Raw genomic sequence first — 24,264 nt, forward strand, 5'->3', positions numbered from 1 at the left:
CATTTTGTTCCATCAGTGGAACTTGCTTAAAAAGGTATGGAATCTGCAAGGTGACTATTCAATTCTACAGGAGTCTGTGGGATAGAGGGGAAAAGAACAGACTTTTTGGAGGGCACAATTACAACTAAATTCAAGGCAAATACTATGAATGCAGGAACACTACGTTTATTAGGTCAATAATTCATTTTAGCAATACAATTACAGAATATCACAATGCTGGTTACAAACATACTCAGTATGGTTTGATGGTTACAAATAACGTTGGGCACTGCAGTTTATGTGAAGTAGGATACGAAAGGTTATTGACACAACAAATAGAATGGTGTTCAAAGTCTAGTAATGATCAAGATATGTTCATATAAATTACTGTGGCACTGTAAGTGGGGATTCCGGTTTAAAAGGTGGTCTTCGTTTTAGTATTTTGCTTTAAATAGTTCAAGCAACATCTTTTTAGAATGCTATTAAGTTAAAATCCCCTGTAGTACAAGTATAAAAATAGTACTGAACCTGGTAATAGTCAATAAAATGTAGAGTTCATTCACATCATAAGGTAAGAAATAAATGGTAAAGTTTTAGTTACCATGGCAACATTGCTTCCCATACAGGAATATACATAAAAAGAAAAAGTTACACGTATGGTACCTGCGACAATTATTGTGATCCAACACTTAACTTGTGCACCACAAACCAAGTTTCTAGATATCTCTCTATATATTTATATAGTATATATTTTTCATCTTAAAATGTACTTTTGAAAAAAAAATGTGCACTTCAACAAATTCACTAAGGCCACTCATGCTATAGATACCTAGGACTGCAATGAAATATTGTTAACAAGACCCTAGAACATGTATCTTGGTATCAGTGAAGGGAAACCTATTTCACTGCCTAAAACACTTCTGAGATTTGGGGACAAAAGCGTTACCAGTGATGTCAAATGCGTATATATAGTCCAGATCTCTGAATAAAATCCTTCCTCCTCCTCCCCACAGCAAGAATCCCCAAAAAGGCCAAGAAATGAAATGTGCAACAGGCCATTTGTGTCAAACATGGAAATATCCACAACGAACAAAATATTCAGATTTGCAAATAGCACTCGGCCAGCAACACTTCTCAAAAAAAAAAAAAAGTTAATAAAGTTTCTGCACAGGCAACAGGGTTAGAAACTTTGTTTAGAGACCAATAATAGCAATATCCATCCAACTATCTTTGCTACCATGCTGTAAAGTAAAATCCAGTCACTTTTAAAATCAAGTGAAGGTTTTGTCAACATATTCAATCATGTTTTAGGCACGATGTGTTTTCCTTTTTTTTCATAACTCTACCAGTATGTGTGCCTATAGAAAGATAATTAAATAAAATGTGCATTTTTCTGTACCATAAGCAGCAGCACAATGGCACCGTTAGCAAATGATAGACCACAGCATTTTTTAAATTTAATTTTTAAAAAGTTATGAAAAGAACGTTATTTTCCTAATAAGTTAGAATTCAACAACAAAAAAAAACCTTTCAAAATTATTTATCAACAAAACACTTGTGTGCAAAAAAAAAAAAAAGGAGATTGAGCAATTGGTATCTATACAACAAAGTAGTGAGTGCATGTCAAGACTTCTATGAAAGAGAAAGGCAGACACTTGTTGGTTGTAAATAACATCACAAAGTAAGTGACCAACCATTTGGAGCGCAATAGTTACTAGCTATTTTACTTCAAGTAACAGAGGGATATGTGTTTAAACATCTTATTGTGACTTTTTCCCCCTGCCCAGCTTAAAGTAGCATTTGTTCCTTTCATTCCATAAAAAAATACTCCTTCTGAGGTTGGGAAAAAACATCCATTCTTACAGTTGATGGAGATGGTTTCTGATTCTAAGAACCGAGGAACAAAGCATTGAGGAAACCCTGACATCACTTTCTTCCCTTTCTTTACAAATTGCAGTGTTTGCATAAAATAGAAGATTACAAATAAAACTGATTCACAAAACCAAAGCCTACAGTCAAACAAATGTTAGAGCTTTAAATTTAGACCCAAAGCTGAGAAATTCGGAGCAAAGACTGAAATTCTGTCCTGGACACCCTTGTGTCAAGGTATTGCAGATGATTTAAAAAAAAACAAAAACAAAAACTTACTTACCTGTAAATTTAGTTCTTTGGAAGAAGTATTTCATTGGATTCCCACTGTTGGGTCTCCACTTCAAGCCTAAAATTACGCAGTAACTCCTCAAGATTGTTGACCCTTTGAGGAACTCGCCAGTGGAATTTGCACAGACCAATTGCCAATGCATCGGCCTTGCCTAGTGTTTCATGGTTGGCTGCTTGATGTACAAGTGGCAAAAGTACTCCTAAATTGCAACCCCATACCTACAGCCACTAGAAAATAACATCCGTTCAAAACAGGGTGAGAGAAAAGCATGAATAGACCTCCTTAATTTTAAAGGTGAATGAAGGAAAATCTACAGATTGCCAGATGAAGAATTATAGGACAAATCATTTTTTTTGACCATATCTCACACACTACATTCCCATTTACAGGAGCCTAGAGGCCCAAAAATCGCTCTACTTTTTAAACCAAGTGTCAACAACATGCTGCAACAGGCAGCAGCGGTAAAAGAAAGTCAGGCAATGAGTCTACCACCACCAAGTTGTGTATGTCAAAACACAATAGTCCAACAAACTACACAAGAGGTTAAGACTTCTGTAGTAACGTGAAGGGGCAACTCAAAAGAGATCCTGAACAGAAAACTACAGGCGTCAGGAAAGTTTCAGGAACACTAGCTGCGGAATAAGTTCTGCAACAAGGCAGCCTAAGTCACGATGCCAAGGTACAGCACTTAGAGCAGGCCGCGTGGTTGTTTTGTAGGCCTCCTGTACTAAGAAGTCTGCAGTTGCCAGCCGCAGCTGTTCTGCTCTGCAAGTAATATGCTTTGACTTTCAGACCTGGTAGGTCATAGCTGTGAGATGCAATCAGATAATCCGTTAGGGCCCAGTTCAGCAATGTACCAAAACATGCAAGTAGTTTTACTGAATTGGGAGTATTCAAGGGCTTAAAGTCATGTTTCTCTAGGCCATGTAGCCTGCTGGAAGAAGAAAAAAATTCTGGGTAACTTTTAGGGTTTCAAGTTCACCCTAGATAAAACCCCACGAGCATTACGGAATACAGGAATTGCTTCAACAGCACATGCATCTCCATCTGAGTGATCACATAATGCACCTGCTGCACTGGCTGAAATATAGCCAGTGTGTGCTGGAAAGCAAAAAAAAAGTTCTTGGTCAAAAAAGAACCAAAATGTTTTGTTAGGTGATCGGGGGAAAAAAGACGTTACTTTACAGAACCACGTTGTGCCCTCCCAACTTCCCAGTTGCAAACCCACTCGGGGAAAAAGAGAAGGTGGATACTTTACAATACTAATAAGACACTATCCATGCTCCCCAAGAGTCTATAATCTAAATTTTAGGCTTGATGCAACAAGGGAAGACAAGAGTCCCTGAAGCAAAATTAAGTTAGTCAGGAGAGGAGCAGGAATGATACTAGAACTGTGGCATTTTTTGGAAACTGTTGTTGACCGGTTAGAAAGGAACTGATGATAGAACAATAAAGGAGTCTGAGAAAGTGGCAAAGGTGAGTGCACAGGACATCTACCAGTATCTCAGGATAAAAAACAAAACCGTGAGAACTTGGGAGTTCCCTCTTTAGTTACAAACTAGAAGCAGAGACCCAAAATTAGGAATCCAGAGCATATGGAATCTGCAGAGAATGTAAGATTACTTACTAGTTTGAGGCTTCTACGTACTTCTGCAATACATAGATCGCTAGTTTTGTTTTGGACAGAATTTTAAGCTTTTTTCCCCTGATTTTTTGAGGTTTAAAATAAAAGAAAGGGTATTATTTTAAATAGTGTTAAAGTGACTATTTAAAAAGTTTAAAAATATGAGAACAAACTCTCACAACAATGTATTAATTTTAATGCATATTATTTACCTGATAGTCTATAATTATTCCTAAAGTATAAACAAATATTTAGGGACTTAAATATTTATTTAGTTGCAATGTATCTCACAAATGTGTTTGGGGACATTTAAAAAAGTCTAATTTTCATTTGAACAAAAATTACTGTAATCTAATACAGTTTAAGATTACATGTAGAATTATGAAAAGCTGGCTTTTGAGAGACTGCAATAAACCATTAAAAGCTGTTGAAGTCTTAATGCTACTAGTTATTCTGCTGCTGTGCATATGCCATCCCTTATTTTGAATGAAAGAATCACAACTACACTAGCACTAAAGCCACATTTCCAAATTAAGTAACTGATTTTTTAACTTGGTCTTACTCTCCCTCAAAAAAATACCTGAAGGCACTAGTTTACAGACTATTGGCCGGCAACTGTTCAGTTTAAAACCAAAGCCATTATTAAAATGATAGAAGTTCGAAGAAGTGTCTGAAATCACTACCTTCTATTTTTTTGTATTCCGCACTCTTACCTTCTGAAGACAAAAAACCTTCATAACAAATAAAAAAATTCACTCCAAGTACTGTAGGAACCTTGCTTGCCATGCTTCAACCTGGACTGAATTTTCACAGCCAAATTACAAACCCCTGAAAATAGGGGGGAAAACTGACAGACCCTTAACTATAGAGGCACTGTTTGTGCCACTATAATAAGAATTGAGGTAAAAGCAATGACTTATTTCTAGTTTGCTATGCTACGTAGATTTTTCAAATTTTGAGTATTACCTCAACATTAAAACAAACTTGGTTCAATTAAACAAAACAAAACAATAAAAAACGCAAAACAAAAATTAAGACAAGCTAGTGAGATAGGCATCGTTAAGGGGTCTTTACATCTGACTTATGCTTTTTAAATTAATATAGAGGAATCAGTTTCTGGTTGTACTATTGTTTAATGTAGAAATGAAGCATCACAAAAAATGACCTGTTGTGCTTTTTTGGCATTTTCCACTGACCCCTGCAAACTGTACAGTAAGGTGTGATCTTCAGAAACATAAAATTGAACTGGATTATAATACAAAACTATTAGTCAGTATAAACAAGTTACTGCCTCAATTATTAGAGTAAGCCCATTTAAAAAGGAAAAGAATGGCTGCAGCAAATAGTTAAGCATTTCTAGTTTTTGCTTATGGCACTGACATTTTAATATCTGTATAAGCTTACCAGTTGAAAACATGCCATCGCAACTGCTAAAGAACGTTCAGTTCCTAGTTTTGTATCTATCACATGAATATATTTTTGTATTATCACTGATCGTACATCTAAATGAAATATTTCTACTGTAAAAGTGAATGCAGGGGCAGAAATATTAAATTAAAGCCACTGGTCCAAAGACTCTCTTCTAGACAGGCTGGTCCACTCTTGATTCTCCTGGTCCTTTTATGGAAAATTATTATAGCTCTTGTACTGTACCAAAGGAAATTTGGATTGCTGGTCTACTGGATCTTCTATCACTTACAGATGAACGCTGGTCCAATTCAGATGATTAAAAACAACACACGGAGGTTACTTCCATAACAAACTGGCGTGGTTTACAAACACATACATTTCTTTCTGGAGTGGTTCTTTGCCACTTTTCTTCATAAGGCAGCAAACAAAGCTAGGGCATTTCCTCTTTTGTTAATATTTATCATCAGCTCTGTTACGATGCATAAAGTATAAACACCTTTTTCATTTCTTACAATAGAGTATTTATTATTTCTACTTGTTGGAAGAATTTTCTTGCTGAAACCTTCCTTTCATAATAAGAATGCAACTCTTAACTCTTAAACAGTTTTATTTTAGTTTATTTGCAGATTTCCTGCAAAGTAGCTTCTTTTGCAAAAGACGGGGGAGGGGATCCTGGTGTTTGGTATTCAAATTCAATAAGCCAAACTAAACATGCCATACACATGCTGATAAGAACTTAACTCATATTCATCTGTATGGGCACTCTTCAATGGACTAGACCAGTGTTTCAATGCAAATTCCAGCCCCCAGAGAACTACATGGTTTAGATTTCACAGTATGACTTTCCCTTGTAATCTGGGGGAAAAAACTTAATTGGTTAATTAATTGACCAAGTTCTCTAGCTATTCTGTCCATCAATGTTCTGAGACATCAGAAAAGACTGAACTACTTCTTCAGTGGATTGAGGGCTGGTGCTTACATCCTCCAGAGCATCTGTAACTGAGAACTGCCGATCCCGCAACCGGTTCCAACTGGCCAGAATATTGTGATATTCAAATACTTTCTCATAATTGCCAATGGAATTGTACAGTTTAATGAGACCTCTGTAATCATATTCTAGTCCACTGTAACCTTCGCCAAAAAGCTTCTTTCCTAAAGAAATCCAAAAGAAAACAAAAATTGAAGAACACGATAATTTAACCACATTTAATTCTTCATCTCTCAGGTCATTTTGCCTTTGATAATATGAACTGCATATTCATCATCTTTTTGTTAGTAGGAATCAAATGTAGTACTTAATAAAAGGAGTGCCATGTTTAAGTTTCCCTGTGACTACTCCCCATGCACTTCAGCCCCTGTACTTTAATACCCTACTAAATTTCTGGGGCAATTTCAACCAGATTTCAACTGTGATCATAACCCAACATGAAAAGAGGGAATCTACAGAGGGGTGTCTCATGCCATTTATTCACCTTGCCTCACCCCAATGAATTATGAGCACTAACTGAACTAACTTAGAAGACTGTGGTAAATCTGACATTATTAACTGAATGTTTCCTTGGGCAAAATTCACTGCAAGTGGCAGATGAGCCAGGAAGGGGAATGCAAGTTGCATCATAAAAGGGCTGCTGGGCAGATCGGTTTTCCATTTCTTTAAAGCTCTGGCTACAATTCATGCTTCAAACCATGATTAAAATGAACCTGTAGGTAACGGTCCAACAAGTTAAACTCCAAAATAATTAATTGGACTTTCTAAAACAGGCATTTTCCTAAACGTTTCAAGAATCGATTAGTTTAAAAACTAAAAGCTACTGTTTTGTAGCTACTAGTGACTGGGTTCTCATGGAACACTAAAATATATTTTTTGCAGTTCAAGGGTAAGCATCATAGTTGGACTGAATCCACATATACATTATGCAAATGTATTGCATCAATCTTCCTTTATTCATTTTTACTTTTATTAACAAAGACCATTGTTTTACTCTATCATCACTGCTCAGTACAGTAATTTGTTCTAAAAATTACACACCGATTGCTATTGATCTCAGATAAAGCTTTTCTGCATTTTCATATTGATTCATGTCATAGTTATAGAGAGAAGCTAGGTGTCCCACTGATAGGGCGACTTCATAATCTTCTTGACCAAGAAGCTGCTCCTTAATCTGAATTGCTTTGATGTGCATTTCTTCTGCTTCCTGAAAGATCCAAAACCACATAAATAAGCCAGGACAGACATTACACCCTCCCACAAAAACAAAAGACAAAGATTCCAATACATCACACGAAAAAGAAGTGGTGTAACTGACAGCTAATCTTGAGGATGCCATAACACTGATTCTACAAAAGGCTTGAAATGCAGTGGAGTCTGCAAAGGACTGGTAATCAGGATCTCTAGGCTCTGACACTGCCTTGCTGTGTAAGAAAGTAGTTTTTGTTAATATCTGTACAATCCTTTGGACAGATGAAGAGCTAAGTATTAGGAAATTTTTTCCATCTCAGAAGGTAGCACCCATGGGTACAGTCAGGTTAAAACAACCAGAAGAGCATTAAAAAATGGTAATACTCATCTATTACGATGGAATTGATAAATTGTGCTGATAAGTTGTGCTACCTTTAGAGCTACTTCTGTAATAGCTACTTTGATTTTTCATTGGGAAATTTAACAGCCATCTGGTCTTACCTTAAATTTTCTCATTGACTGATAAAGTCTGCCCAGATTGCCATAGTGTTTTGCTGTCTGTACATTGAATTCCCCAAAGGCTTTTTTAGCTAACTGGAGTGAAGATAGGTGCAAATCATGAGCTTCTTGAAGTAACCTCTGCTCAGTTTCCTTATTGTGACAGTCAATAGCAATCTCCTCCAGGATAAGTGCTGAATACGGAAGAGAAAAAAAATCATGCTAATGTGTTCTAGATACACAGAGATATCAGCAATAGAAAGACGAATCCCATAAGGTTATATTCACAAACCACCACCATATACAACTGAAGAGACTTTCTATCAGACTTTGTGTTCCCTGTTAATTGTTTCCCACTAAGATATAGGTTGGATTTTGTATCCGTTAGCTTTTCAAGTCCACATAAAACTCATCTGAGGATTTATATTTTCAGTAATTTTTACAAGGGCTTAGTCATACTTTACAAACATATCTTTGTGCTATAGACAGCATTTGAAATAGGTTTTAGCCTTCCCTGTCAAAACTAATACTTCAAAGCAAACTGCATGGGAAGAAAAAAGTAGTTTAGGCATTATAAGGAATACTGTATACACAGACTCTTGTTTCCAGCAGTTCTTCAGTTATGGAAACCCCAGCAAATTAAGACTTCATAGAGTTTTGGCCCATACCATTAAGCCAGTTCACATACAGTAATGAATATTTGTACATGCAGAAAGGACTGAAGAGCTGGAATGGAGAGAGGAAGGCAATAGCTACAGGAAAGCACTACTAGAAGTTATACCACTATAGAACTAATTGATTTCTTTTATTACCTAAGAAATGTGCAATGCAACTTTCAGATAATGTTCTCGATCCCTTCAAAGGCTGTAGGTCAGGCTAACCTATTCCTCAAGCCTCAGGCACAGCTTTCTACTAAGCCAGAGGTGGGCAACCTACACCCCGCAGGCCACATCCAGCCTGCAGGACCCTCCTGCCCGGCCCCTGAGCTCCTGCCCCTCCCCTGCTGTTCCTCTTCCCTCGAAGCTTCAGCTCGCTCCGCTGCCACGCAATGCTCTGGGCGGCAGGGCTGTGAGCTCCTGGGGCAGCGCAGCTACAGAGCCTCAGCTTGACCCGGTGCTATGAGCTGCATGGTAGCGTGGCTGGCTCCAGCTGGGCGATGTGGCTGCAATGCTGCCAGCCACCGGTGCTCCAGGCAGTGCGGTAAGGTGGCAGGGAGCAGAGGGGGTTGGATAGAGGGAAGGGGAATTTGAGGTGGTGGTAGGGGATGTGGACAGGGATTGCGGTGGTCAAAGGGTGGGGAACAGAGGGGTTGAAAGGGGACAGGAATCCCCAGGGGGCAGTCAGGCATGAGAGGGGGGGTTGGATGGCGTGGTGTGGGGCAGTCAGGGGCAGAGATTCTGGGGGCAGTCAGGGGACAGGGAGAAAGGGTGGTTAGATGGGGCAGGGGTCCCCAGGGGGCTGTCAGGAATGAGAGGTGGAGTTGGATGGGGCGGCTAGGGGCAGTCAGGGGTGGGGGTTCTGGGGGCTGTCAGGAAGGAGGAGGGGTTGGATGGGGAAGGGGCCCCGGAGTGCAGTCAGGAAGGAGGGGAGTTTGGATTGAGTGTTGGGGGGCAGCCAAGGGCTGGGGTTCCGGGGGTGGTCAGGGGACAGGGAATGGGAAGGTTGGATGGGGCAGGAGTCCCAGAGGAGCTGTCAGGGGGCAAGAAGCAGGAGAGGTCAGATGGGACGGGAATCAGACCACACCTGGCCGTTTGGGAAGGCACACCTTCCGCTAACTGGCCCTCCATACAATTTTGGAAACCCGATGTGGCCCTCAGGCCAAAAAGTTTGCCCGCCTCTGTACTAAGCCCATCAGTGCCATTACCGGGTCAGACAGAAAGGGATACTAAACAAAAGCAAGAGGCATTTCTCCCCTATCCCTAGGATTGTAAGGGATTCAACTGCAGTGCTCCCCATCCAGGAACTGAAGTCTGGTTTTTTTGGTTTAAAAAGAAAGCAGATATGAGAGAGAAGTACCCCCATCCAATAAGACAGTATATTTTCAGGTTCAAAACTCCTGCAGCCAGGAGACTATTTCATATATTTGCTAGGACAAACACCAACAGCCTCTCACATTGTTCATATATTCTAAGCTCCTCTTGGACTTCTCACATTCATCTTCTCGATTTTCACTCTTACATCCCTACCTCCCAGACTGTGCTTCACTTCCTAAGACAGAGAACCTCCTGCGGATACCTCCATTCTAACCTCTCATCCCTTCTCTTCAGCAACTACAGCGGTTGGTTACACTGACTAAAACGATGACAGTATGAAGGAGAAGTATTAAAATAAATTAATTTTAATGCTATTGTCACAACAGTAGGTTACATCTTCCATATTACTGATGAAGTTTATTTTGTCTCCCTGACTGTAAGACGTAACATTTATTAGTACAGAATCTTTTCTCATCATTTGAAGTTGCCACTGCTCTAAATCTTTCCAGATTGCTTCACAGTTTGGTTCTGGTCTCCCTATATATTTGCTGCCATCTGCAAATTTGATCACAGTTGCATTTACAACAAAACCTATCTGGGAAAGTAATGAAGCAGCTGTGCAAAATGCAGAGAAGTACTTTCTTTTTTGCTTGAGTTAGTCAAAAGAAGCCTCCAGACATCAAATGAGAGCTCTGAACTGGGCTGCACCTAGTAAGAATCATCATTGCTTGAAGACTGACAGTCACCATGTGACAAAAATCTGCTCCAGAGACCAATTGAGACCATGCATACCACATGTTGAGAACCAGTGCCCTAAAACTAAATACTTGTTTCTAAAAAGAAAGATGAAACGCTGCTAGGAGGTGGAGGACAAGGCCTCCACAACACCGTCAGGCCAAATAGAGAGACATATCAAACCTCTATACAACTTGGCTAACCCACCCTTTAAATCCACATAGAATTTGGCACTGAATTGATGTAGAGTTCTAGGGAAGCTATGAGTGTATAAAACAATGGTGAAAATACAAGAAAAATTACCTGCATCTTTACTTTCTATGAAAAACTCTTTAAGATACCATTTTTATTGCCAGACCAATTAACAGAACTGTTACTTAGTAGTGGGGGCAGAAGGGGGGAGGAGTATCAGTGTTATACTACCTCTATAGGACAACAGAAATAAAATACAGCTCAATAACTGACATCCACCTATAAGGCATTAAATTAACAGTGCTCCAGTACTGTAACTAAACAGGCTACCTTTAACTCTCTTGGAAGAGGCCAAGAGAAGGTGATCTTCAGGAAGAATGTGAGTGATAATGCCAATAGCACGTTCTGCATGGAATCTGAAACAAGTTCAAATACATACATTTTTAAATTAAATTTTCTTATTCTCTAAAGTTCATTGGTCAAATCATCACCAAATAAAAAGGGATCTATAAAAGTACATAGACCCAATTTATACTTTATAAGAATTAGAGCTATTTAATTGGTTTCAAGAAGCCCATTTGCAAACTATTTACGAAGTACGTTTCTTCCCATTTACTGCACTAAATTAGGGACCAACATTTTCTCACTGCTTAAAACAACCACAGTACTCACAGTGCATTGTCAAATTTTCCAGAACTATACTGGTGAACATAAGAAGAATAAGCCAAGTCTTCATGAGCTGTAGCTACATGGATGTTTTTACCTCCAAAAACTGACTGTCGGATATCAAGAGCTGTCTGAAATAGTCACAAGAAAAGCCCCTTATATTGTGAACATTTCTTGAATTACTATCATGTTTCTAAATCTAAAGAAATACTAGCTCTGAACAGAAAATGCGTGTTGAGATGCCATTCTTACTGCGGTTCAGAAATTCATAACTCAGGTGGGAATTCAATTTGTGTCTCTAAAACTAAGGATAACTGAAAAACTAAATGCAAAATGCTTATCTGAAAGTATAATTCAAGCTTCCAAGACAGGACAATTACATAAAGCTCTTTGCAAACAGACACCCTAACAAGTTTACTCTCTCTCCTTTTGTTAGGGTAATATAGTAAAATGCACCTGACACATTAGTCAGTTTGTTTATTTTTTAAGGAAAAAAATAAATGACTTTCTAGAAATAAACAAGTATTTCTACAACAGAAAAACTTCAACATACTCTACTTCAAGAACACTTTGCTAGCTTGTCTTAAATTATTGGGTTTAGTTTTTCCACTAGATTATGCTAAACTGAAATAAATCACTCAAACCAAAATGTGTGCAAATGTACGCTACTTTACCTTTTAATACAGACATGAGCTAAGAAAGTTTGTTACTTGATTTACTTGAGAAGCAAATAAGTGACCAATACCAAAAAATGCTATATTTGAATATGATCATACCTATTTGACTAGTGACTTCTAGTTCAAAATATTAGCAAGCCAGAAAAAAAAGAGGAGTGCATGCATCTGTACACATAGTCCTACTGCAAAAAGCAAACACTTCAGAAATATTTGGTATACAGTACTGTAGTTCTTAGACTTTTTTTTTTTTTTTTTTTAATTCTGAAGTATTTAAAAAAACCCAAAAAACTAAATTCTCAGTTACCCCAGACAGCTGTTACATGAGCTCAAATGGAAATACTTGAATTACTATCAACATTAAAAAGGGAACAAAGACACAGGACACTGCAACTTACCTGATAGATTGCAACAGACTGGCATATATTATCTACGTTGAGCAAGTAAAATCCATAGTCTAATAGAGTGTCTGAATATTTTGGGTGTTTTGCTCCAAAATGCTCCCTGGAAAGACAAAAATCTTAACAAGTGGCAGTAATGGAGGATAGTTTGAGATGGTATTTTCAGTAGTGTTACTTACCGTGCTAGATATACTGCATGTTTTATTAACTGTTCAGCTTTCTTAAATTCACGTTTTACAACACAAGCCTGAAAAATAAAACAACAACAGGAAATAAAGTTTACTTGAGACTGTATTTTCAAAGCATGTCTGTTCTAGATATTAACTTATTCACCTACTAGTACCTTCAGTTTCAAAATATTCACCATGATTAAGGCTAAGGTTTCGTCACGGATATTTTCAGTAAAAGTCATGGACAGGTCATGGGGAAAAAAAGAAAAACGCACAGAAGCCGTGACCTGCCCCTAACTTTTATTAAAAATATCCCTGACAAAAGGGGGATCTGCGGATCCCCACACTACTTCAAGCGGGGCAGCTGCAAGGACTAGGGGCTGCCCGCAAGAGGCTAGGAGCTCAGGGGTTCCTCCATAGCAGCCTAGAGCTGCCTGCCACCCCTGGCGGCTGGAAGCTGGAGGGTTCCCCTGCCGCTGCCAGTGGCGGGGAGCTTTGGGGGCCACCAGAGGTGGTGGAAGTACCCCACAGCTTCCTGCCCCAGCAGGTGGCAGAGGACCCTGCAGCTCTCAACCACCTCAGGCTGAAGTAACGGATTCCATGACTTCCGTGACTAAGTTACAGCCTTAACCATGATTACTAAAGAATTGTGAAGTTAATCCAAGAAAATCTCCCCAAATGCTATTTGCAATTATTTACAGGTAAACAAAAAGAGGAAGAAGAGAAAATGGACACAGGAGGATCCTGTGCCCCCAACTTCTGAGTGGCAGAACAGCAACTGAGTGGTCAGGTAGTATGTGTCGCCACATATGCCCGTAATCTGCAGCACAAGGAGGCATCGCGTGCAAGTGCAGAACAATGGACACTGCTACTGAAGAACTTCTGGTCCAAGACGCACAATGCACACAGTGAATACCCTCGGGAATCAGCACTTGAAACAGAAAAAACTGTTGCATTTCACCTACATATGATAAGATAGGGGAGCAAGCTAACTCTCTACATCACCCACTCACTGCGTGGCATGCTGCGGTGCAGATCTAAGCGCTCGAGTGTGGTGTCCACTAAGTGTCCATGTGGCCCTTGATGATGTGTACTGCTGACTAGGTAACTTTTAATGCACCTCAGGATTATATCATTACACACCAACATGCCACACAGTAGATCTATGCACAGACCTGCCTGTAGATAATATTGTTCCTTAAATCAGCTATAACTCAGTTTTTCACAGCAGGAAGGTTAAAGTGTATAATTTCAAATGATGTGCCAAGTCTTCGCTGATCCAAAATTCAAGTAGTTGGTTTTAGGCACTAAACAGAGGTTGGTAAAGTCACTGGGCAAACAAGATACCATGCCATCGAACTGGAACAGGTTATCCAAGTGTTCCATATACTTTAAAATATGTTAATTTAATATAAGCCTGCCTTGATAGATCTCATTTGTAACTATGCTACTAATCTGAATGTTAAATTCACCTTTGAAGCTTGTCTTAAGACATCCACCACTACTTTTACTGGCAAGCCAACTCTGATCTCCTTCATAGCTTCTATACACCACTTGTAAGCCTGCGGAATAAAAAGATATCAACATAATAAACTTTGAACTCAACTATGCTGAAACATTAAGGAAATATAACTTGACCCTCATAATAAAAAAGACTAACTTTTTAAAGCACCTTTTGATTTAGGAATTAAATTGCTTTAAAGCTATTACTTAAGCCTGAATTCCAGAATATTTCTCGTTTTACAGCCAGGAAAAAAAAAAAAAAGACAGAGGGATTAAATGACTTCCTTGAATTCATATAAAGAGTCAGCTACAGAATCAGGAACAGGACTCAGAACCCCTTGGAGACTGTAGTCCTGTACACACTATCATGGCCCTGTACTGTTCTCTAAACAGACATTCCTTTTAGCAGGAAAAGGAGCAAACACATACATGTTAGGTTCTACTCGGAAAGCCCAACTACAAATGCTTACTTAATTTATACTTGGATAATTCAGAGATTAATTTTTTCAAGTGTTTTCTAACCTTTGAATTTGAAAAATCTTAGGCAAGCCTAATTTAATTTTTAACTTTCCAGATGTTATTCTGCAGTAACATTACAAAGCATTATCTTATTCAGGCAAGAGGAAAATGGTAATTTTTTATTGTTACATTAAGTTTACCAATGCACGTAATATTAGGACTTTCTGGTCAGGTTTAAAATATTTGGGAACTGAAAGCAGGCACAGTTTAATACAATTTTTCTGAAATCAGATTCATACAAAATACTCAGCTTGCTCTGCTATTCTCATCCATAAACTCACAGCAGTTTTTTGCAATATACAGTAGAACCACAGAGTTATGAACACCTTGGGATTGGACGTTGTTAGTAACTCTAAAATGTTCATAACTCTGAACAAACAGTATGGTTATTTTTTCAAAAGTTCACAACTGAACACTGACTTAATACAGCTTTAAAACTTTACTATGCAGAAGAAAAATGCTGCTTTTCCTTTATTTTTTTAAATAGTTTACATTTAACACAGTACTGTACTGTATTTGCTTCTTTGTCTCTGCTGCTGCCTCACTGCATACTTCTGGTTCCAAATGAGGTGTGTGGTTGACTAGTCAGTTCATAACTCTGGTGTTCATAACTCTGAGGTTCTACTGTAGTTATCTGTGTAATTATTGTGAAATATGTAGCACAAGAAATTACAGGCAAATGTGCATTTGGCTGTAAGATACCAGATATACACAAATACTAGAACAGCTTTTAAGAACATGAGGAAGAGGAAAAAAACAATTTAAAATGTCCTCAAATATAAAAATATATATTTTGGGAGTTTCTTCATTATGTTTATGTATTTCTTAAAACCAAGTCATGTTAATTATTTGGAGCAACCAAACACTTTCTAAATTGTATAAAATAGCATGACAGTTTTCTGCATGTTACCAGTACTTCTGGGTTCTGCAGCCTGTCTGTAGTTCAGGCAAGGCTTTGATAAAACAATGGGAGTTTTACCTTACCAATTAAAGTAACATTGGTCCCCTTGTGGTTTATATTAATTGATAAAAATAAAGTATACGATCAGAGAATCTAATATGTATCAGTGCCCACTACCATACCAATTACTGTTCTAACACAGTCTATCGCAAATAGCAAAGGAAATACAAAAAAAATCCTCAGTAAACAAAATATTTTTCTGTTAATCTCTCTGTCTCTCTCACACACACACACCCTTGTTTGTTCAGAAGTCGTTGTCAGAAAACCAGCCCAGACTACCCACAGTCAGTGACAGGGAATAACAACAGGGTTAATGAGAACTCCCCTGAAGAAAAACACACCACTCACCTCATCATAGTGGCTCTTTGCAAAGAGCAGTGCACACAACTCCCCATAAAGTGCTGCTTTGTTTGCCTTTTGACCATGTTTTGCAAGTTTGTCCATATAAGACTGAGCTTGTTTGAACGTTTCTTCTCCCAAGTGGTATTTGCAGTTGCCATTTCGTACATGCAGCAATCTGAGGAAAATATATTAAAATAGTCTTGGAACAGTTTATACTATTTCTAAACAGCTTTCCATAATTGACTTCAATGTACAGCAGTATCAAAGATCTGTAGTCTGATAGCCTAAATTATACCAGGCTTGGGCTATTGTCACCTCATAAAATTATGCTTGCTTTGAATCCAGTGCTGCCGAAGAAATATCAGATAGTGGTGTTCTGCAATGCCATGTTTTCTGTTGACTCTTACAAACAGTAAAAATTGTTTTGTATATCTTAGATATAACAACAAATGGTTCAGATATTTTTAAAACATTCCAACAACTGGGCTTTTTTTTCTTTGGTAACCTTAATAAAATCCATTCGGCACTACACTGATACAACTATCTCCAACATCACAGTTCTATGGTGAAGTAAAAACTATTTGCTAATTTTCTTTGCCTCTCCGAAACCTCTCCATTCTCTCTACAAATGTATCCAATCCTTATTTTAAACAGCACTGTAACTCTTAAACATACACATGGAAGTTATTCTACAAGAGGCTTACATCACATCCTTGACACGTGAAACCATATTAATTTGAAAGATAAATTCCCTATTTGGAAAGGCAGGGATGATAATGTTGTTTGGTCCTGATCTAAGCTCTGTGTGAAACATGCCCACAACAACCCACTGCTGCCTTTGAGTGCGTATTGTAGTAGTGATAATAATCTTCACTATATTGGAAGAAGTCTCTTCTAGTTCAGAAAGACAAAAGAATACTTATCCTTAATTGCTATGATCATGGTTGCTCTAGAAATACATTAGCTAAGTAGATAATGCTTTGTATTCCAAATATTACTAAGTGTTTCCAGGTGAACATGTCTAGGAGTTTGGAGAAGTTAGGTTAACAGTGAAAGCTACTGAAAAGTACAGAGTTACATAGGACCCTATATTTATTAGGTAGAAAAATTCTCTAAAGAGTTTAAATGTATTTACAGCAAAAGAAATGTATCTAGTAATATAAATTCTGAACTCTTACTCTCTAAGCTGTTGGGAAGTGGAAGAATTATGTAATTGTTTGTCCTGCCTGGCCAGCAATTGTTATTAAATGGCTATAGATGCAGCTAACTACAAGTTTACAGTTTATCCTCAATGAGTGTGGGGAGTGAATAGCTAAATGCCTGCAAGAGGTCTAAATGAGGGAAGGGAAACAGTAGTATCCATCATCCTAAATCACCCACAGGAGTTGATGATAACCCTGTAGCAGCCACCTAGTAGGGACAGATGCAACTGGGGAGAAAAAAGGCTTGGGTGACCCATAAAAAACAGAACCGAAATGCAAGGTTTTTCCTTATGTGCCATTCTAGCCCTGGTACATTTCAATCTACAGGATTAACAATGGCTTCTGGAGATGGAGCTACCACTTGCAGACAACAAATGCAGCAGGGCTGAAGTCTGCTCTCTCTCTGTGTAAGCTAACAACAATTCCTGGAATCATCTATTTAAAATACAAACAAAAGGTTTCTGTAAGTTTAAATTGATGTTTATTCACCTTTTTATACATTAGAAATGTGTGTCTTGTGTCATATTCCACGCCTAAAGGCAGAAATGTTTCCTTATCCAGGCACAGGCTAAGAAAAGAGACAGCTGTGCTTCCTCAGCTACAGATGCCTGCCTTTTAGAACATGTGATGAGTATCTCCTTTGTACATCCTGAAAATCTGTTATTAGGAAAGGGGCAATATATTTTGACAGGTACTGAGAAAAAAAGAGCAAACCAGGAGGATGACCTACCATAGGAAATACAAACAAGTGAAGTGGAGCAGAAAGATGTAACTTACTGAAAACAAGGTCTGTTCCTTTAAAAATAATGTGATCTGTCAATCAACTGCCCTGCAGCCACATAGCACTCTATGTATGGGTACATCTATACCGCAGTGAGACACCTGTGGCTGGCCTATGCTCGCTGACTCAGGCTCCTGGGGCTCGGGAGAAGGGACTGTTTAATTGCGGTGTAGATTTTGAGCTTTCCCAGAGCCCAGGCTCTAGCCTGAGCCCAAGCATCTGCACGGCAATTAAACAGCTCCTTAGCCTGAGCCCTGCAAGCCTGACTCGGCAGCTTTTTAATTGCAGTGTAGACACATCCTATGAGGTTATGGTGGATTTTCTCATAATCCAGGCAGGGGAAAAAAGGGGAAAGATGAAGCTTTTGTCTGGATCCTCCTCCTCCTCAAAATCCAAGGTTCTGTGATCATTAGATAGAGAATTTTGAAGTCATTGCTTTAACGCCTCCTGCAACAACAATGTAATACAGCCAAATGCACCCTATAAATGCAGGCAGCCAGCAGAGCTTCTCCCTATAAACTATTCACCCTACTGAAATGCATCATGGTAAATTCTAACACTAATTCCAGATAAAGAAATGTACTTAAAAATTTCATCATAGAGCCCCAAGCACAAGGCAGGTGTATTCCAACCATATGAACTGCTACAAAGAAAGAAAGAACAAGCCTGACAAAGAGATACCAACTTTCCAGCTAACTACTAGATATTTACAAAATGTCAACAAAGCGAAAAAATAGAAAATGTGATACAGAATAAGGAACATTGCCTGTATAAAAACCTTCACATGGAACAGGGTGGCAACAAACCTAGCAGCAAAATGGAAGCTATGCAACAAGTAGATAATGAATCAAACCATTTGAAGTAAACACATTGCACACTGCCCAACTTTTGTCACCAAGTGTAAAACAGGAAAACCCACATATAAGGGGTGGTCTATATACACACTCGCATGAATATAATAAAAGATGTGAATTTAAAACAATTTATTTTGGATCCTAGTCTACCAGTAGACACTTATTTCAGAATGTAAGTGACTAGAGACGATTTAGCAACAGTAAACCAAACTCAAAATAAAATGTGAAACTCCTAGAAATTATGCATATTAACTCTGCTTAATTTAACCAGTAACCTCCTATATGCATATAGTACTTTTCAAAGACCTCGAGTGTTTACACAGGATTTGTGAAACTACTCATTTTTTTACATCTCCCAGCTCTCCCCATCAGAGTTTCGGTGTCCGTAAGTGCTAAAATTAAACTATTTGCAGGGTCATCCTAAAACCTGTCTCCTGATCCAATGAAAGGTATTACCTCACCTACCTTGGTCTCTTTAAGACTAAGTTTACTCTGTTACAAAGGCATTTATTAAATTTAATATTTAGTTTAGGAAAATCAAAGTTCAGAAAAATAAAGTAAAACTTTCATCTGAAATCCTGAAGGCAGGTGAATTTAGCAAGAAAACTAGGCAGATATTCAAAATATCATCATAATGTTGCATTGCATATACAGAAATACACCTCTACCTTGATATAACGCTGTCCTCGGGAGCCAAAGAAATCTTACCGCGTTATAGGTGAAACCATGTTATATTGAACTTGCTTTGATCCACCGAAGCGCGCAGCCCCCCACTCCCCGAGCACTGCTTTACCACATTATATCCGAATTCGCGTTATAGCGGGTCGCGTTCTATCGAGGCAGAGGAGTATATGTATGCAATTCCTACCATAAGCAATAATGAACTATAATCAATTATTAGAACAAGGAAGAAAATGCAACTTTGCACCACTGCGTCAGCACATTAGATTAACAGTCAACAACAGACTGCTGCGGGAAGGACGCTGCAGTGACACAGTCCTCAATCTGGCAATGTCACGTTATGCATCAGCAACGCACAAAGCCAGCTAAAGGAAAAATAAAAACCTTTCTTAAAGAAAAAATGTTATCTAAAATGAGACAGGAATCTTACAGGCTAATAATTTCAGTTGATCCAGTGTTACAATGTTGTTATCACATGTACCATGCAACCTAATCAGATGTGAATATTTGCTCAAGTAAACATAATAGTTAAGGAATATGATGCACAAACAGCAAAGTCAATTAATTTTGAAAAGGTCCTGGGGTTGTGTGTCATTAGATACAGCAAGGCATGGTGTTCCAAGAACTTAAATGTTTCTGTTCTGGTATGTCATCAGGTTCTGAGAGCCACTACAAGACAAGGAAAAAAAACTTTAAATCTGGAGTCACATGATCTGCTGTGGTGAGTCAACTTCTATTAGTGCATCTAAACCAGTGTCTGGCCACAGGCAATAACCAGTAATCTGGAGGCTTCAGTCAAAGGTAATAAATCCCTTTAATATACCAGCTGGGGTTTGTAGTTTGATCTAATTGTGTGTGAGTGTGTGTAAATCCCTATCAAAAGCCTGGGATTTTAGAAGATCAAGTTCAGAACTAGAATAAGATGCCTTAGGACATCTGAAAGTACCTCTGAAGCTTATACCGGTGACCTTCTGAATGTCTGGCTTACTAGCCTCTTGAGAATACTCTGATTTTATTTGACAAAATGTTTTTCTTTTAAAAGAAAAAACAATTACCTGTGCATGCACACACCCCTTTTTTGGAAATGTAGACACCACTAAGTGCTAGCAGATCAAAGTGAAGCTGTTATAGCAATTTGAAGAGTTAGCAGAGACTGAACCAAAGAGGAGGAAATGGGAGGTCCAGACCAACTGGCTACGCTATGTAGTTTAGCATATAACATATATGCTCCTTTTGGTTTGTTTCCTTGCAGAATAGAGAAGAAGAAAGAGTGTGTCATAGCAATAAATAAATAAAATAAATAAATGTTTCTGTGTGTTGTTCATATTAACTTACTACAGCCAGTGCCACTAGTTCTAATATATGTGGTAAGCAAACTCCACACACTACTCCAAAGTAACGCAAGACCATATTCCTTAAATATTTTTAAACCTAATGCTATTTATAATATCCTGCGTAAAAGGCCCAAACTTTAAAACCAGTTCCAACTGGACTCTATATACTTTATTTAGATTCCCTTTTTGTTCCTTACTTAGGTGCGTAGGCTTAAGATCCTCAGTTTTATCTACAGTTTTCAGGTTTAATCTTTCCCAGCAACTTCATTAGAGCTGTTGTCCCAAAGCGGGTATCGCTGGCTGTCCTAGATAACAGGTCAGCAGTCTAGATGTTTTCTGTCACAAAAACATGTCCAGCTGCTAACTCTCTTGCTGAGTAATGAGGCAAACAGCTGGGAAAACATGGATCCAAGACCCTTCAACCTCAGTGTAACAGAATAATCTCTCTCAGTATATGTCAGATCTTAAAAACAAATAAATAAATAAAAAGTCCAACACCAGAATTACAAGTAGTATCACGGTAAGATGTGTTCACAAACTAGAAATAGGAACCTGACCATCAATACACCCGTCTCAATGAGTAAATGTATTTTTATTGCCTCTTTTCATTTCCTCCTCATACTCACATGTCTATCTCCCTAATTCGTGTCATGTTTACGTTGTTTGCTCTTTAGGGTGGTGATCACATTTGTACTTATTAACTTGCTTATGACATTTCTAGATGCTCAAAAAATAAAGAAGTAACAGTTTTTCCCAAGTCACTGGTGAGGAGTTCAGAGCATCTTTCTATTTTAATGCAATTGTATTTTTACAGAGTAGTCATGTCTATGTCTTCCTTACATGTCGTCCCTGACTACCAAGGATTATTAATTTTGCAGCCACGTTTCTGTAGTTTGAAATTCTTTGCGTCTTATGTTGAGAACAAATTAAATTAGAAGGTTCCAGATTCTGTGTGTACCTTCTCACAGAGATTTGTTGCTAAATCTTTCCTTTTGAGACTGAACAAGATAGTCCCCACTGTCTCCAATGAGAAGTAGATACAGATGCTGGGAGAAACAGCAAAAAAGGTTTGTTCTATATTTAAACATATTTGGCTTCCTGGAAAACCTTTTGTAGGCAGAATATGGCAATTAGATTTAACAAGTTAAAACTTGGTAAAAACTAGCCTTATGATCACAGAGTTTGTAAAGAACAAAGCTACATACTCTTTTGTGAGGCTTTACACCCTAGGGTTAGTCTTTGAATTATTTTATTTGCTCAGGTTCACCAAGAAAGCCCTGCTATAGTAATTTTGCAGTGAACTGTGAGGATAAATTGCAAAAAGCTGTGTACAAGTAATCTTATATTTAAAGTGCAGGAAAGGTGAAGTAACTAGTGTCACATTATTAAAAACTGGCACAGATTATATTCCAACATTTTCAGACTACCAGGAGACACTTTGAGGAGACTGATGTCACATTTGCCTGCAATATACCTGGGGGATCTGAAGGCAAGATATGATTAAATTTCCATTTTTAAGAAAATAAAAAAATCCAACTTCTTTCTAATATACAGGCACAGTGGTAAGAGCAGGGAATTCTGCAGTGCAAAGCGATCAAATGGTAACACCCACTAATTTACTTAAATGTCTCATGCCTTTGAAGTTGTGTGTAATTATTTCTCCCCCTTCCCCTCCTCTCCCCCAAAAAAGGATTTTTTAGAATTATTTATTGTATATAGCATTTGTAAAAAGGGTTTCTTAGCCTGGCTAATTGATATGTCTGCAATTTGAACTGCCTGAACTACTGTGGTGTTTTATTATTTGTGGTATGGCTGAATGTAAAGAACCGTTTCCCCTCTTATGTTTCTGATCAAGGGACTTCATACTGAAAGCTAAGGGCCTAACCAAGGCCAGCTCTAGACACTAGCGCTCCACGCATGTGACTGAGGCGTCACTCTGGCTCGTTTTTTGTTTTTTTTTTGATTGGGGCGCAAAAAGCTGGGAGCCAGCCCTGAGCGGAGGTGAGCTGCGGCGGTGGGGGGCATGGGGAGGGTCACAGAAAGTAACCGGGGAGGGCAGAGAAACTTCTCCCCCTCTCCCCCAGCTCACTGCCATTCCACAGCCGCCTGCTCCCCCGAGCGTGCCGCTGCTTCGCTTCTCCCCCCTCCCTCCCAGACTTGCCACAAAACAGCTGATTCACATGGCAAGCCTGGGAGGGAGGGAGGAGAAATGGAGAGGCGGCAGCACGCTCAGGGGAGCAGGCAGAGTGGAGGTGAGCTGCGGCAGTGGTGGGCGTGGGGAGGGCTGCAGGAAGTAACCCTGTGGAGGGCACAGGAACCGCTCCCCCCTAGCTCACCTCCGCCTCCTCCCCCCAGCATGCTGCTGCGCCACTTCTCCCACCCTCCCTCCCAGGCAAGCCTGGGAGGGAGGAGTAGGAGGGGAAATGCAAAACACCCAGGGGATGAGGCAGGGCTGGGGATTTGGGGAAGAGGTTGGAATGGGGCAGGGAAGGGGCAGAGTTGGGGTGGGGCCAGGGGGGACACAGGAAATTTTTTTTTGCTTGGGGCAGCAAAAAACTTGGAGCCGGCCCTGACTGCACTACAAGAACCATGGTTGTCCCCATGTGACCATAATTAACCAACATGTTTAAGGACATCCATATTGTAATACACATTTGGGTTTTTGTTGCTAACATGAAAAGAAAACATGATTCTATAATTGTGTGGGTTCTGATACTGTTCCCTAACATGGAGAGGCATTTGTTTTGCTGTCCACACAAGCAATAAAAAAAAAAAAAGAAAGCAAAACCATGTCCTGGCATACAACTTTGCTAGTGCATAGTTATTCTTGCAGCATAGAGAGACTAATTGTATATAGTTTTATGTTGGCCTTTCAGGACGTCTTGAACTGAAAACTACTGAAGCGGAGTCCTATTGATGAAACATACATAGTTTCCTGGTGTGGGCTGTACTGTGCACAGTGTTGTGATATATTATACACTTAACGGTAATACAAATAAACATGTCAGATTATTTAATATCCTTGACAATCCTCTAGCTATCAAGAGAAAATTAGTACCTTTCATTATTTATGGTGAGAACCAGGGACCAAAGAGTTAGTAGGCATAGAAACTCCTGACTCAAAGGACAGAGTCTCATAGAATTTCCAGCAGATTTTTTTCTGTTTTCCGTAGAACGTAACCTTCATTTAAAAACATATTCCTTTAAGACCTTTCTGAATACAAACTGATACAATGTTAACTCAGAAATCTAAGTCTACAGTGCTAACTTTTCCACTAATGACCATTTATGAGAAATAGCCAGGTAATGTATTTATCCATCACTTCTGAAAGCCTATGGTGGATATTGCCATAATGGGCAGTGGGACAGCAGGTTGCTACCAAGAACTCAGGGATGTAATGAACCCCCCGCCCCCAGAAAAAAAG

The 24,264-nt window shown here is 38.9% G+C and overlaps 1 protein-coding gene across 2 annotated transcripts in view; it reads right to left on the minus strand.

Moving 5' to 3' along the window:
- Positions 1-2,047: 2,047 nt before the first annotated feature.
- Positions 2,048-24,264, minus strand: part of APPBP2 (amyloid beta precursor protein binding protein 2) — a 39,873-nt gene continuing 17,656 nt past the window's right edge. Inside the window, exons 5-14 of one of the 2 annotated variants that reach the window (XM_032779326.2) lie at positions 15,994-16,162; positions 14,135-14,224; positions 12,672-12,739; positions 12,490-12,595; positions 11,424-11,548; positions 11,082-11,167; positions 7,855-8,045; positions 7,204-7,369; positions 6,154-6,326; positions 2,048-2,358 (exon numbers count right to left, since the gene is read on the minus strand). In XM_032779326.2, the coding sequence (XP_032635217.1) occupies positions 2,140-2,358; positions 6,154-6,326; positions 7,204-7,369; positions 7,855-8,045; positions 11,082-11,167; positions 11,424-11,548; positions 12,490-12,595; positions 12,672-12,739; positions 14,135-14,224; positions 15,994-16,162 (1,393 nt within the window). In that variant the 3' untranslated portion in view covers positions 2,048-2,139. Of the gene's footprint in view, positions 2,359-5,984; positions 6,327-7,203; positions 7,370-7,854; positions 8,046-11,081; positions 11,168-11,423; positions 11,549-12,489; positions 12,596-12,671; positions 12,740-14,134; positions 14,225-15,993; positions 16,163-24,264 lie in introns of those variants that run through there. The other variant, XM_032779327.2, reaches the window with a different exon arrangement.

This window comes from Chelonoidis abingdonii, chromosome 20 (assembly GCF_003597395.2).
Source record: "Chelonoidis abingdonii isolate Lonesome George chromosome 20, CheloAbing_2.0, whole genome shotgun sequence".
NCBI lineage: Eukaryota > Metazoa > Chordata > Testudines > Testudinidae > Chelonoidis > Chelonoidis abingdonii.